The sequence below is a fragment of the Sceloporus undulatus genome, chromosome 3 (assembly GCF_019175285.1).
Source record: "Sceloporus undulatus isolate JIND9_A2432 ecotype Alabama chromosome 3, SceUnd_v1.1, whole genome shotgun sequence".
NCBI classification, from domain to species: Eukaryota; Metazoa; Chordata; class Lepidosauria; order Squamata; family Phrynosomatidae; genus Sceloporus; species Sceloporus undulatus.
This window is the reverse complement of record NC_056524.1, coordinates 273,193,468-273,210,224: the sequence shown is the minus strand read 5'-3', so window position 1 is coordinate 273,210,224 and position 16,757 is coordinate 273,193,468. Positions and strand designations below refer to the sequence as shown.

Genomic DNA, 16,757 nt, shown 5'->3' with positions numbered 1-16,757 from the left:
ATAATCACAAAGAGTCAACATGGGTTTCAGAGAAAGAAGTCATGCCAGACAAACCTGATCTCTTTCTTTGATAAAATTACCAACTTGGTAGATGAAGGGAATGCTGTGAATATAGTATATCTTGATTTCAATAAGGCCTTTGACAAGTCCAGCGAGAATCTCAGCAACTCCACAATGCAAGGCAGAACCAGACAAAAAGGAAAGGCGCATCCAGTAATTAGTAAGGCACTGTAAATTGTTTTAATTTGTTTCTGAAGAACTACAGCGGGGAACAGCACAGACTCTATAAGGATGCGGGTGTAACATGAAACCTAATAGAGGCTCTTTATTAAGTTCCTTCACTCCTTCTGGAAGCTGAAATTTGAACGTCCTCAACAGGTGGGTGAAGAAAAGGAAAAGCTCCTTCTTGGCCATCTGTTCCCCCAGACAAACCCGAGCGCCTGCAAGGAAATACACAAAAGGCAAAAGTAAGAACCTATTCTTTGGTCCTGAGGTGAATGGCTTTTTCCAATGGATCATGAGAACAATGACAATATATATTGTACTTGGAAAAAGCAGATCCACTCCCAGAAGGGCTTTACAGTTTGGAACTAAGGAAGTTCTTTTCCACTCCGCTTTTTCATATCTGCCCACTAGCATTTATTTGCCAACCCTATGAGTTGGCACCAGACTTTGGCTGGCATAGTGATGCCACTTGCTTGCTGCCAAGCATCAACCTTATCCCCCAATTTGTGGCATAACCAGCTCCCACTGTCCTAATTTGGCAGAGACAGTCCTGATTAATCTTCTCTTGTCTCACTCTTTCACTTGCTTCTAAAATGTCCTGGTTTCTCTCGCCTCCTCCCACTTTTCCCCTTCATCCTCAGCCTATCTCAGTCGCTGCAAATTGAGATGGTATTTTAATAGGCCAGGATAATCCGAGAGTATTCTGGCCCGAAAGCTTCCCTGACCTCTCTGCAGTGGCAGGACCAGGGCTGGCTTCATCCAGTGCAGTAGTTCTCTGAAATCATTACATGCTCCCTTTCGAAAGAAAGAAGGGAAGCTGGCAAAATGATCAATGGACAGCAGTCCCAAATCACATTGGTTGCACTGCATATCAAGATATCAGCTAGGGAGTCACAATGCACATTGATGGGCCCTATGAGCATTGGGACACTCTTTGCAAGGCTCCTGTTATGCTTCTTTGAAATTCATTAACAATATTTCTTGGCACCTCTGCTACATAGTTAAATATACATAACGCTATGTAGCATAGACTGTAATAGAGGATGCTGGACAGGAATGATGGAAGCCCCCTTAACTTCCATCATTGGGGGATATGGCCCTACAAGATCTTTGTGGGGCTAATGCGGTTCCTTAGCCTTCCACATTTGTGACTCCATGAATTGAATAAGATTTTCTTAGGCAAGAAATACTCAGAGGTGAAAATTTATTCTTGCTGTTAACTGCCCTTTAGTTGTCCCCGACTCATGGAGACCTTGTGGATGAGACATCCCAGTCCCAGCCCCTTATCTCCCACTGTTCTGCTAAGTCTTGTAGATGCCTACTCGTGGCTTTCTTAATAGAGTCCACCCATCTGGCCTTTGGTCTTCCTCTCTTTCTGATCCCCTCAACCTTTCCTAGCATTGTTGTTTTTTCCAGTGAGTCGCACCTTCTCATGATGTAGCCAAAGCACAACAGCCACAATTTGATCATCTTGAATAATCAACCTGATCATCTTCCAGGGAGAGTTCTGGCTTGATTCGTTCAAGAACCCATTTGTTTGTCTTTTTGCCCATTCATGGTATCCTCAGAACTCTTCTCCAGCCCCACATCTCTAATGAGTTGGTTTTCTTCCTGTCAGCTTTGTTCATTGTCCAGGTGATGGGGAATCCCATGGCTTGGACAATTCAAACTTTAGTTATGTGCAAATACTGTCATAGAAATATTCCTGTGTCCTTTGGAAATTGAAATGTGAAACCATCTTCAAGCACAAACAGATGAGACAAAGTAACTTCCATAGTTGCTATAGTTGGGGTTTTTTTTTAAAGTTAAAACATTAGTAAGACCACTGAATGACCCAATTCAGATTTGCACCTTGGTGATACAACAGTGACAGTGTGAAGTTGAAGGCTTTCACGGCCAGCATCCATAGTTTTTTGTGGGTTTTTCAGGCTATGCTGATTCTCTGAAGGTGCCAGGCACAGATTCTGGTGAAACATCAGGAATAAACTCTTCTAGAACATGGCCACAGAGCCCCCAAACCCCAAAAAACAACAGTGACACTTTGACCCTTCCTTTTCTGTACCATTTTCTCAAACTGAATCCCTCTTTCAGAGATGCTAATGTTAGGAAGGAGCAAGAAGAAATTCCGCCATCAGCTGCATCCAAACTTCATATATTTGGTCATGAAATTCAAGAAATCCAGTCATGGTCCTCTTATCACTGGATCTACTTTGACCCACACATTCCTCTGAACAATACAAGAGTAATTATGAATTAATTCTACTCTTACCTATTCCAAATGGCAGAAATTCTTCTCTACTTTTAAAATTTCCCTCCTTGTCTAAAAAGTGATGTGGGTTGAATTCTTCAGGGGTCTCCCATCGCTCAGGATCATGAAGGACAGAATGTAGATCCGGAATAATAAAAGTTCCCTGAAAGAGAGGGCAAAACCCGTTGATTCAGAATGGATCCAAATAGGCACACTTTCAGTTTGCTCTGTGCTGCCCAAGGAAAGATCTCAATGCAGGTATAGTCTACTATCTACATTAACATGTATTTATATGCATGCATGCATATACATTTGAATGCAGAGGTTCATGGGATTGCTTTGAATGGATACTATCTGAAAGACCATATAAGCCATGAACAAGAAGCTGACAAAAGCCAGGAAAGTGAACTGTTGCAAGACCAGCTACGGTGAGATTTATAGCCACCTGACTTTCAGATGCCAGGCGCTAAATTGCTCAGCGTTTCTTATTTATTTATTTATTTTATTTTATTTTATTTAGAATATTTTAATACAGAAAAAAGTAGGAAAGAGAAAAGGGAGAAACAAACACCGAACAGTACAACATAAAACAAATATCAAACAAACATACATTGTGTCAACAACTAACTAACACACATAAACTATCTACATATTTACATGATTCTTGATATCAGTATTTCCTATTTTTCTCTTCCTATACAGTTGGTTAATCCAGCATTTTGTAGATCAACTGTCATTCCTATTATTTAACTTATATTTATCCTGTTCACGTGGCTGTATTCTAATCATTCCTATACAAATAAATTTATCAACTTATTATTTTTACCTTTTCTTCATATATCTTTAAACAATTCCATTCTTTTTCTGATTTTTCTTTGGATTTCCCTTGTAGTAAAGTTGCCAGTACATCCATATTTCTAGCTTCGTACATTTTAATTATCCATTCTTCTACTAATGGTATATTTGCTTCTTTCCAGTATTGTGTGTACAAAATTCTTGCGCATGTAATCATATATAGTAAGATTTTATGAGATTTTATATTTTTTATGTTGAGAGTTATGTTTAATAAGAATATTTTTGGGTCAAGAGGTATTTTAATGCAAAGAATGTTTTGAATTGTTTCATGTATCTTTTCCCAGTGTTCCTTAGCTTTATTACATGACCACCATATATGAATACATTTCCCCTCTGATTTCTTATTTATAAGGTGTTGGCTCCTTGCCATGGTGCCATGTCTTGTCAACATGCTGGAAAGGATACGTTTGCATGAAGTGTCTACTCTCTCAGCCTTATGAGAAGGCAATGGCACGCCTTCTCCAAATAAATGTTGCCAAGAAAACTTAGGGTAGGGTCCCCATAAATCACAGATGCCTTGAAGGCACATAACAACAAACTATTATCTCACTTTCAGCTATTGTACTATTCAGTGTATATATTCAGTGTGAGAGCCAGCATGGTGCCATGGCTTGAGTGCTGGACTATGACTCTGGAGACCAGGGTTCAAGTCCCAGCTCAGCCATGAAACGCATTGAGAAGCCACACTCTCTCAGCCTCAGAGGATGGCAATGGCAACCCTCCTCTGAAGAAACCTGCCAAGAAAACTCCAGGATCGGGTAGCTGCCCTTAGGGTCTCCATAAGTTGAAACACAACAAGAACAGTACAAATGAAGAAAATATCATGAATTGTCCTGTCTAAACATAGGACTGACCAAAATTAACAGAATGTTTTAGGTGAAAAGAAGATGTTAACAAAGAAGAATATTGGAAACCCTTTTTGGAATATATGAAGGAAATATATATATATATATATATATATATATATTCCACATATCAATACATTTTACATATCAATACATGATATAAGTCTAATTGGTTGATCCTGTTTAGGTGTCAGGCATATTTAAAGGCAATTGCTTCCTACAGCAATACAATGCTGCTGTTGATATAGGTTTCCAAATTATCTAGTTGGAATTACTAATATCTATTCAGTGTGTGTGTGTGTGTGTCTATATCTATATTCTCCATCTATAAAGGTTCCCCACTTCTGAATCTGACATGGCTGAAGTTTAGTATCCTGTTAATAGTAGAAGCTATGTGTCTGACTACTTCCTACCTTTGGGATGTGAAAACCGCGCAGCTTCACATCCTTCACGCATTCTCTGGGGAGCCCAAAGAAAAAGACGTATTTGGCACGAAGGACCTCATGAATCACAGCATTTGTGTAGGGCAGTTTCTTCTGATCCTGACAGCAGATTGATTCAGAAGAACCCAAAACCTCTTCCATCTCCTTGTAAACTTTATCTGAGGAAACACAGTGAGGGAAGAAGCTTTACTTTGGACATAGCTTTTCTCTTGTGAACATTAGTCTGTCATTCAAACATAGACCCAATTCATATGGACTCAGTCAAGTAAGGTCATGTTCCCACTATGATTTAAAGCAAATTGCTGATCGGCTTATATGACTGTCGTTCCCATTTGAAACTGGTTCCAATCCTACTGTGATCGGTTTCAATCACGATTAAGTGACTGAAAAACACCTCTTTCCTGACACTAATTCTTTGGCAGTTCTTTCGGAAAAAACCAATTCCAAAGTGTATTTAACAAGTGGGAATGACAGATCTGAACTGCATCAATCTGGAGTGGAGGGACTAATGGCAGAGGGGTGTTTACCATCCCTCCTCAGTTTTTGGTATATCCACCATTCTCCCTCTCAGCGCTGCCTTTGTGATGTGACCTATGAGCACATGAGTTTTTAAAAAATTGATAGAAGATTTGATTCATTGATTTTGCAACTACTTGCAATTACCCGGGTGCCAAGCCAGGCAATCGGACTGATGGCAGCTCAGTGAGGCAAGTAGTTGCAAAACCAATGAATCAAATCTTCTATCATTTTTAAAAATATATATAGTTCCCAAACCAGGCTGCCGCTAACGTCACCAATGACGCACAGATGATTGACATGCATTTTGAAGTGGCGCGAACAAGTGGGGACAGCAGTTGTGCCAAAAAAGAAGTGATTATAACGGGATAATGAACAGGTCTGCTTTCATAGTGGGAACAATGGACCTTTGGGAATCGATTCACTGAAACGGAGGGAAGGCGAATCGCAAACCAGTTTAAATGCAAGTGGGAATGGGGCCTAAAGATATCTAGTATTCTCACTTGGCTCGCATGCATTCTCCATTAGGGTGTGTGTGTGCGTGTGTGTGTGTGTGTGTGCCTGAAATAGATCTGCTAGCAATTTTAAAATATTTATACTCAAACCTGAAGGAACCTATAAGCATAGTTGCTTCCTTTGAGGGAATCAAGGCTGCCAAGTGTCATATATAAAAATAGATTTGTAGAATACTCCATACTGCAATAGTGGGCATTGCTAGATTGATTTTGCTCATTAAAAGAAAAAGATTTGAGTGTATAACTTGCAGAAATTCCTGAAACCATGTTGCAGCAAAAAGGAATATTGGTAGAAAAAATATTACTAATGGTTCTGTATGGTGTGATTTATGTGATGCTAGACCTAGTCTCCACTGGGTTAAGTTGTGCATTTAGTTAGGAATTACTCTATTCAACATTGCCATTCAACACAAGCGTTGTCTAGTACAAACACATAATTCCACCTGCAAAGATTTACTCTATGAATGTACGATCAAGGATTTTGGCCGTTGTATTGGCTAGGCTGCATGATCCTGATTCAACGCAAACACAGGAGAACAAAGTCACTTGTTAAATATTAACAGATATGTCTATTCCACCCATTATGAAAAAATGGTAGTATTGTAACCCAATTTGTAAACAAAACAAAACAAAACCCACAATGTTGTGCTCCTTACTCATTTTCTCTCACCTTGGATATCTGGATAAGCCATCATGAGGAGTAGTGCCCAATGCAGGCTAGTGGCACTGGTCTCTGTCCCCGCGATAAATAAGTCAAGAATAAAATGAGCCAAGTTGTCTCGGTTATAGGTAGATCTGGGATCACTCTTGTTCTGTGGTTGAGAGTAGAAAGGTGAAATATTGTTTAAAATGATGTACAGGTCACACATCAAAACCACACAAAGTTTATAGAGCTTTGCTAGCATGGCATCGGATCTTTTGTTTCATAGCAGAGTGTGCAGTGATTTCCTTGCAGATGTTTGTGCATGGAGAAAGAATGCAGAATTGGCATTAAAGAGGAGCATGGAAAGAGAGGATTGTTTGAATACCCCAAAATCATGCACAATTATGATGTTGTAATTACACAGCACATCCCTGTCTGAGACACTTTTTCAACATATCCAGGTGGAAAGACATTACTAGCCCAGAAGGTTGAAGAAGAGGATCAAAGGTCTGGGAACCAAATCTTATGATGGTGACATGGAGAACTGGCTATGTTTACTTTGGAGAAGAGAAGACTCAGAGATGTCACAATAGCCATCTTTAAAAATTTGAAGGGACGTCATTATGAAAATGGAGCAAGCTTGTTTTCTGCTGCTCCAGAGACAAGAACGTGAACCAATGAATTCCACCTAAATATTAGGAAGATCTTTTAAATCTCTTATTGCTGTTCAGCAGTGGAATGGGTTGTTTTGGAGGGTGGTGGGCTCTCCATCTTTAGAGGTCTTTAAATCGTGGATGGATGGGCATCTTTCAGGGTGTTTTAATTGTGCATTCCTGCATGCCCTGGGGTTGAAATAGATGCTCTTGTGATCCCTTCCATGTGTGTGTGTGTGTGTGTGTGTGTGTGTGTGAAGTTGTAACTGACTGTAAGGGGTAGTGCTCATCTCTGTTTCTAAGCCAAAGAGCCAGCATGACTGCACCAAACGCGGTTACCATCCCACTGAGAAGTGGTACCTATCTACCTACTTGCATTTGCACGCTTTCAAACTGATAGTTTGACAGAAGCTGGGGCTAGTGGCAAGAGCTCACCCATCATATGGCACTTGAGCTGCTACCTTCCTATCTTCCAATTGTCAGAATTGGCCTCTTAACCACTAAGGAGTTTATCAGACAAGGGAAATTGGAAGTATAATCCAATGGCAATCCAAACGCAATCATGGGGTTTCACGTTATTGCGTGAGAGGTGATCACACACAATTTCGGGCAATGGCAAGCTATTTTCGGCCAATGGGGAGTCAGTTTGAACACAATTCGAATTCACGTAAATTCTCTGCACCAGTGAATTCACGTGAATGCGTTCTGGCCCCACTTTCTTTTCATTCAAAATTAAGAGACATTCCTCCCGTGGGATAAGCTCCAAAGCCCATCTTAAAACTTGTGTATATTGTGTTTTTTTCAGACTTTGAGTTTCTGTTTAATCTGCTGTAAACTGTCTTGACTCCCAAACTGGGGGGAAATTTAATTTCATTTTTATGCCGCCTTTCTTCCAAAATGGACCCAAGGCTTTAAACACTTTGAAAATATATTTTTTAAAAAACCAGTTAAAATATCCTAGCTAAAACAATATAAAAATTAAGATTAAAAATATACAAGAGTTTTAAAAAAGCATATTCTGAAGCACATATCCCATAGAAAAGCCCCTGGTTGTGATTCTGAAAAGCCTGCCTGAATAACAACATCTTTACTTGCTGGTAAAAGGGCAACAAGGAGGGGGATATTGTTATTATTATTGGATATTATTGGAAATAAGTTTGGACATTATTATCATCATCATCATCATCATCATCATCATCATCATCATCATTGCTTAGCCATCTCTCTTTATGGATCAAGGCAGGGAACAAGAGCCTCAGCGCATAACATCAGCTAAAAGAGCATATAAAAACAAATGTATAATAAAAACAATCCACCCATCCTTTAAAATTTATCGTTTAAACATAGTCTGGAGAGGCTTGCCAGCAGAAACTAACATTTACAGCTGTTTTAAACTCACTTTTCCCACAATCTGCGGGAAAAACGTCTTCTAGGCAACCCAAGTCAGTCTTGTTTTGACTGACTGAAGTAAATGTCGCCCAGAGGACCTGAATATTTGGGGTGGATTTTATGGGAGAAGCTGATTCCATGGATATGTGCATTACTGTAAGCCTCCTTACAGTATGTAAGCCATGGTGGGAGCAAGCTTGTTTTCTGCTGCTCCAGAGAACAGGAGCCAGAGCATAGTGGAACAAACTCCTTCCTCGAAGAATAGTGGAGTCTCCTTCCTTGGAGGTCTTCAAGCAGAGGCTGGATGGCCATCTGTCAATGGGGATGCTTTGATGGAGAGTTCCTGCATGGCAGAAGGAGGTTGGGCTGGGTGGCCCTTCTTGGGGTCTCTTCCACCTCTAGGATTCTATGAAAAAGGTGGGGTATGCAGTGAATAAATAAATAAATACATGTCTTTTTATTCTTGTGTGTTAAGAAAACCTTTTAGATCTCTCTGAGAGTCTGTGGCTTATTATGTCTCACAAGATGTGCTTCTGCCAAGGCTGAAACATTCCCTGACTCCTTCTTCCACTGGAGTTTTTGGGTGAAGCAGGGCTGAACTGCTATATTACTGCCACCTACTGGTGACTATAGAAAAGGCATTGCTGTTGTTGTTGTGTCTTCACATTGTAGTTTTTTTGTGGGTTTCTCAGTCCATATGGCCGTGTCCCCTGAACCCTGCTTGGACCTCTGAGTGTCTCTCTCCATGGATGGTTGGAGTCTATGTTGCAGAATTCTTAGCATAATTTTGCTTGCGGGGAGATTAATGCTATGGTCCTATGTAGTTGCTGCAATCTTTGGTGTCTCCTTTTGTGGATGGGGATGTATATTGATTGCTTCCAATCTGCCGGCCATCGTTTTATTTTCCATATCTGTTGACATATGTTAGTTAGCACTATAGTTGACTCTATCAATGTGGATTGCAGCAGTTCAACTGGAATATCACCTGCTCCTGGTGACTTGTTTTTCACCAGTTCTCTTATTGCAGCTTCCACCCCAATTTTTAGAATTTGGGTTCATCTTCATATGGCTCTTCGTTCCACATGTCCTTCATTTTGTCATCTCTTTTGTATCATTCTTCTGTGTATTGCATCCAACCTCTTTGTGTTCCTTCCTGGTCTTGAATTGTGTTATTTTTATTGTCATAGAGCCTCCCAGTCCTTGGTTTGAACTTTCCTTTGATCTCTCTGATCTTGTGGAATAGGTCTCTCATTCTCCTCTTTTTGTTGTTGTCTTCTGTTTCTCTGCACTGCTCATTATAGCAGTTTTCCTTATCTTTACGCACTAGCCATTGTACTGTTGCATTCATGGTTCTTAGCTTGTTCCTGTCTCCTTTTTGTTTTGCTTCTCTTCTTTCCTTTATTGCTTGTACTGTTTTATCTGTCATCCATGGTTTCTTCTCCTCCTTTTTGCCCTTTGAAAGTGTCTGTCTGCATTCTTCTTTTATTACGCCCTTGGCTTCAGACCAAAGCTCTTCCGGTTCTCTGTCAATTATGCTTCGTGGTGCAAATCTGTTCCTTACATTGTCGATGAATTTGGTGGAGATACTTCTAGTGGAGATACAATGAATTCCACCTAAATATTAACTCTTCTCTTCCAAATATATAACCTATTTGGTTTTTGTGTTGGCCATCTGGTGATATCTATGTGTATAACCTTCTTTCTGGTTTGATGAAAAATGTATTAGCAATGAATAGGTTGTTGGCTTCACAAAAGTCTATCAGAGGCTCACCTGCTTCATTTCTTATGCTTAATCCAAATCTGCCTGCTGTTTTTGAATCCTCTTTGCTTCCAACTTTGGCATCCAAATCTCCAATAATCAGCTTGACATCTTGAGCCGGTGTGTTGTCAATGTCTTCCTGTACTCCTTTGTAGAATGTATTGATTTCTTCTTTTTCTGCATCTGTGGTTGATGCATATACTTGAATTATGATGATATTCATTGGTTTTCCATTTAGTCTTATTGAGATGATTCAGACTGATTTTGCATTGTATTCTATGACTGCTTTCACCGTATCTTTTCTTAGCATGAAAGCCACTCCGTTTCTTCCTGTCTTTTCATTCCCTGAGTAGAAGACTGTGCTGTTGTCTGATGGAAAGCCATTGCTGTCCATTTTAATTCTCTCACCCCCATTATTGGGGGTGTTTATGCATATGTTTATGCGTTCCATATCCATTTTTATTATGTCTAGCTTCCCTTGGCTCATGCTTCTCTCATCCCAAGTCTTTATTTTATGTGCAACATTGCTTCTGATTGCATTTGCCTTTCTGAGTGTGTCACTACTTGTCTCACCATCTTTATGTTTTCCTAATTCTCTGCTAGTGCTCTGATCCAGCCTGTGTCTCACTCGGAAGGACTCACCATAGGGTTTACCAGGTGAGGGAGTCATGCAAGGAGGGCCACCTTCACAGCCCTGTGCGCAGTACTAACAAGCGTTAGCTACAGTGTCACTAATGTTCTTTTTATTTGGTGACACCCACCACTACTGCTGCTGCCCAGTTTTAGGGACATTTAATCCTGCCATTTTGCTTCTAGCCAGAAGGTGGAACCAGAGCAGAGTGGAAGATGAGTTCTGGCACTACAATTCAGAAGGAAGAAGCAACCTAATTAACTCATTATATAGACTCTTTGAATGTTGCTGTAGCAATCAATTAAGCCTTGCATGTTGCAATCAACAATCAGTAAAACCTGTTCTATTAAATGAACGGGAGATCTGCACACAACCTTTGTCTCTTTCCTGGATCGGAGCCCATAAACACTGGTGGATATGAACCCTCATTTCCCACCTAAAAATGACCCCTGAAAACTGGCGGCCCACAGCCAAGGCCTGATATCTGGCTACCCCATTCCCTGGTCATCATAAACAGCCAGAACAACAGGTTCCAGCCCTTCGAAGTGCCTTTATCAGCACAGAAGCCATGCAAATTTCTGCTTCCTGCCTGGCCTGTGTCACGGCCTGTGTATGTATATGTTGGTGTTCCTGTTCACTGTCTTCGAGCTGGTCCTTACTCATGGTTACCCTGTGGATGAGGCATCTCCAAGCCTTTGCTTTGGTTATGCTCCATTGCTCCATTGCTTTGATTATGACATAGAATCATAGAATTGGAAGAGACCACAAGGGCCATCCATTCCAACCCCATGCTATGTAGGAACAGATCCTTGCAGATTCAGATCCATGACCTGAATTGAGTCGATCCATCTGGCATGCGGTCCTCCTCCCTTTCTACAAACCTCCACCTTTCTTAGCATTACTGTCTTTTCAAGTGATCCATGCCTTCTTACAATGTGGCCAAAGTACAACAGCCTCCATTTCATCATCTTGGCTTCTAAGGAGAGTTCTGGTTTGATCTGTTCAAGGACCCATTTGTTTGTCTTTTGAGGTGTCCATGGGATCCTCAGCACTCTTCTCCAGCCCCACATCTCCAGTGAATTAATTTTCCTCCCATCTGCTTTCTTCACTATCCAGCTATATATTTTATACACAGGTAGACATTCTGAGCATTCCTGAAGGCTGCTGCATAGACTCATTGAGCTGGAAGAGACCTCAAGGGCCTCCCAGTGCAACCCTTTCTGCCATGGAGGAACACACCGTCAGAGCTCTCCCAACAAATGGCCATCCAGCCTCTGTTTAAAAACTTTAAAAAAGGAGACTCTATCACATGCCAAGGCAGTGTATTTTACGGTGTGACAGCTCTTACCACCAGCAAGTTCTTGCTCCTAGTCTCTGGAGTGTTAGACAACAATCTTACTCCTTCTTCCATATGACATCCTTTCAAATATCTAAAATGGCTATCATTTCACTTCTTCTTAACCTTGGAGTTTATCAGACAAGAGAAATTGGAAGCATAATTCAATAGCAATCCGAACGCAATCCTGGGGTTTCCCATTATTGCATGAGAGGTGATCACACGCAATTTCGGGCAATGGCAAGCTATTTTCGGGCAATGGGAAGTCAGTTTGAACGCAATCCGAATTCACGTAAATTCACTGAACTAGCGAATTCACGTGAATGCGTTCTGGCCCCACTTTCTTTTCATTCGAAATTAAGAGAAATTCCTCCCATGGGATAAAGTCCCTTCTCTTCCCTGTCTTCTCCTCCTTTAATAGATGGCAGGGTTTTGCTTTGTTTTTAAAACAGTATTTTGCCAGCAGTTAAAAGGAAGGTTAAAGAGTGTTTGTGTTTGTGGAGCAAGGATATGCAATAGGATATGGTTTCCTTTTCCAGAGTCATTGTCTCTTCCAGTCTTCCATCAGTCCTATATCCAGCCTATTAAACTGAACAGTGCTTACTTCTGAGTAGGGTTTCCTTAATCTAATTGTAGCACTAACACAATTTTAAAATGGCTCTGCAAAGTACCATCCTTTTGAGAAAAACACTCTACCCTTTTTTCAAAAGCAGAGCCAAGCAACAGGCTCCTCACTTTTGATATAAAGACTATAGCAAAGTCTTTGAATTCATTATCAGGAAAAGCTATGAAAGACTCTTAAAGACATGGAGTGCCAATACATTTGATAGCCCTGGTGAGGAATCTGTATTCAGGCCAAAAGACCACTGTAAGAACAGAAGATGGAGAAACAGAATGGTTTCCAATTGGCAAAGGAGTCAGGCGAGGCTGCATTTTCTCACTCTATTTGTTCAACTTGCATGCAGAAAATATCATATATGAAGAGCAGGTTTAGACTCAGAAGAAGGAGGCATAAAGATATGAGGAAGAAACATTGACAAACTAAGATATGCAGATGACAGCATTATACTAGCTGAAAACATCATGGATAACTAGTAAGGAAGGTCAAGGGAGAAAGCATAAAGGCAAGCTTGCTGCTGAACTTAAAGAAAACATATATATTGACCATGGGGGATCTGGGTAAATTCAACCTAGAAATGAGGAAATTGAAATAGTAAGAGATTTCTTGTACCTTGGATCAAACATTGACCAGAATGGGGGCTGCAGTCAAGAAACCAGAAGAAAACTAGGCATGGGAAGGGCAGTCATGAAAGAACCAGATAAGACCCTAAAGAGTAAAGCTATACAACTGAGCATGAAAGTTAGAATTGCATAGGCCATTGTATTCCCCATCGCCACATATGGTCACAAGACAATAAGAAAGCAGACAGGAATGAAATCAACTCTTTTGCGATGTGGATGTGGTGCTAGAGAAGAGTGTTGAGGATACCATAGATGGCCAAAAAAACCAAAACATAACACAAATGGGTCTTTGAACAGATCGAGCCCAAGCTCTCCCTGGAAGCCAAGGTGGTTAAACTGGGGCTGTCAAAGTTTGGCTATATCTTGAGAAGCCATGAATCACTGGAAAAGACAATAATGCTAGGAAAGGTGGGAGGCGGTAGGAAGAGAGGAAGACCGTGCACCAGATGGATAGGCTCAAATAAGGAGGCCATGGGCCTGGATCTGTAGGATCAAAGCAGAGCAATGGAGGACAGGTGGACTTGGAGGTGTTTCATACACAGGGTTGCCATGAGTCAAGGTGGACTTGAGGCAGCAAACAACAACATAGGAGTATTGCATCACCTTTCCTCCCACACTAGATGTGGATAGTAAACTTAAATAGGTGTATTTTATCACACATCCCTGTGCCTGGGGAGTAGGCATCCTGTACCTGACCCAGGCTTCTCCTGCACCTTTTAAAGAACAGGAAAATCCTGGATCGGGAGACGGGATGCCTACTGCCTGGACATGGTGGTGTGCGATAAATTTCACCCTTTTAAGCTTACATCCCTCATCTAGCGTGGGATGAAGGCAGTACAATAATCCCCAAAATTGTAAATGGGCTTTGAAAACTGCATGGTGTTTAAAGCTTTTCTCACAGGGGAAAGAAAATTGTTAAAATTATTATTCCTATGAGAATAAACTTAATCTGTATTTGCACTGCAGAGTTAATGCAGTTTGGCCCCACTTTACCTGCCGTAGCTCAGTGAGATGGAATCCTGGGATCTGTAGTTTGTTGCGGCACCAGAGCTCTTTGGCAGGGAAGGCTAAGCCTTTCATAAAACGTCTAGTCCCAGGGCTCTATAGAATTAATTAACCCTTGGCAGTGAAAGCGGTGTCAAACTGCATTAATTCTGCAGTGTAGCTGCAACCTTAGACCATGTTCCTAGAAATAATAAATTCATTACTGGATGTATTATCAAGCTTCATACCAGATGGGTTTTTTTCTGCCCTGAAATTTTGGTCTGGGATTATTCTCTGGTATACGGTTCCCAGTTGAAGAATGGGTCTCTTGACAGTCAGGAAACCATTTGGGAAGAATAAGAGAGCAATGGGATTTTTGTGCAGTTTTCGCCTAGTATTTTAATAGTGTTCCAGGAGATCTTTTTGTGCAGAAAAAATAGGCCTTTTTGTGCTACGATAATATGGAAAGATAGGAAATACGTTTGAGTTCTCTAGAAGAAATGCAGGGAGGGATTAAACAAATATGTGGAAGGTCCCACAGAAGACTTCAGGATCTTCAAATATGTTGTGAATGTTGTGTGAAAGTCTTCTGCATCAGGGAGAAAACTGCCGTGATTCTTCATCTTTGCATGTGTGGGTCTGGTGCCTTTTCTGGTATTTAGGCCCCTATAAGACTCCTAATCCAATGTAATGTCTGACTCTAATAGGGATAGAAGTGGTGTGAGAATGGACTCAATGCAAAGCCCAGAAGTACTCTCCACAGTCCCACAGGAATCCTAGTTTGACCTTAACAGAGATCAAAATGATTCCTAGGATGAACAGTATTTGCATACAAAAGAGGAGACTTACTTTTTCCATCTGCAGCAGGTAGTAGTCAACAATATCCTGCGATTCAGAGTCCCGCTCCTCCTTGTGCTTCTCTATCTCTCCCATGGTAAAAGAAATCTCTTTCTTGGCAAAATCGAAAATTTTGTGATGAGGTCCCGGGACGTAGTTCATCAGCCATGGCAAGGTCTCATAAAGCTACAGAGAAGAAGGGAACAGTTTCCCCCATGGTCAAGTTTAAGACCAGTGGCAGCATCTATCTGTTCTTCTGTCATTGTCTGTCACAGAAGTAACAACTTTTTACCCACATATTATTTATTTATCTATATTTTATTTTATTCATTGAGTGTGCATATTTTCATTGCCACATTCATGTATATTTATATTTTAGCACTGTATAAGGAAATAACATTTTTCAAATTAGAACAGCCTTATTGAAGTAAATTCAATATTTAACTCAACGTATGTGTAAATTTTGCCCCACATTTTTTTAGGATCAGGGCCTCCAAGTCTCTCTTTCTCTCTTTTTTAATTAACAGTCTCTTTACAAATTTACAGCAACCAGCTCAGAATGAGTGTTTTTGCATTACATCCATATAGCATCCATATCTACTCATTCTTTTTTTCTTATGCATGTTATATCTCCCACATAATTCAAACTATAACATAAATTTGGGTTACAATTTCCCCCTTATAAATGAATAAATAAAAATTGTCTTGTTAATTGTACAAATACCTTCCATCGTGTTGTCTTCCGAAAAAGCCCTTTACTTGCTTTTCTACTGTAATGCCGATAATTTGTGTCTTCTGATTTCTACAAGTATTGTAGTTATCTACTAGTCGACTCATTACTGCCTTAGCTTGTATAGTATCTTTGACAAACAATACAGTCTTATAAATTGTCTTCATTTTCCTCTTTCTTTGCCAATTATCTACAATAACTTCCTCACAAAAACCCCACAAAAAACCCTTGCATGTATCTTGCATTGTGTGACCATATAGGGTCTATTTTAAACTTTAACTATAAGTTTAAGATCACATCTAAGTATCCTACTGTGATTTTATAGCTGCATACATATCATCCATTTATAACTCGGCAAATCAGGCCTCCAAGTCTCAGGCCCCGCTTGAGCAATTCGTATACTATCACCCTGAGAGTCCCGTCGCATTGTTTGAGAACCAGTTCCTCTGGAAGAAAATGTAAGTATCAAAGTCTGGGGAGATTATCGCACGCACTTTATTCTGTCATTTTCCCAATGGGATATTCGTGCATTTAATTTCAGAGATGGGTCTTATTGCATTCTCCCATATGCAGCCCATATGGAACCTGGGTTTATCCACGGTTTTTCAAGGAGGGGAAAATCCTGCCCTTGAAAAGCCATGGGATAAGTCCAGGTTGTATATCTTTGAAGTTGGGAAAATGACGGGACACTGTGCATGCAATAATCTCCGGGAATATTCTTCTGGCTGTCACTGCCAGTCTCATGTTACTGAATGCCAGGTAGCAACAATGAGTAAGAGTGTTTTTATACACTTGAGCTGGAACATAAGCTGCAGGCTATTGGAGAGAAACCAAACGTGGCTTTGCTCATTCATAGTCTATATTAGTAATGAAGGTTAGATAAATGAAACATCTGCTATATGGGAT

At 40.5% G+C, this 16,757-nt stretch overlaps 1 protein-coding gene across 1 annotated transcript in view; it reads right to left on the bottom strand.

Annotated features, from left to right (window-relative positions):
- Positions 1 to 240: 240 nt before the first annotated feature.
- Positions 241 to 16,757, bottom strand: part of LOC121926000 (cytochrome P450 2J2-like) — a 30,594-nt gene continuing 14,077 nt past the window's right edge. Inside the window, exons 5-9 of the mRNA XM_042458556.1 lie at positions 15,134 to 15,307; positions 6,318 to 6,459; positions 4,587 to 4,774; positions 2,495 to 2,636; positions 241 to 440 (exon numbers count right to left, since the gene is read on the bottom strand). Coding sequence (XP_042314490.1) covers positions 241 to 440; positions 2,495 to 2,636; positions 4,587 to 4,774; positions 6,318 to 6,459; positions 15,134 to 15,307 — 846 coding nt within the window. The remainder of the gene's footprint in view (positions 441 to 2,494; positions 2,637 to 4,586; positions 4,775 to 6,317; positions 6,460 to 15,133; positions 15,308 to 16,757) is intronic.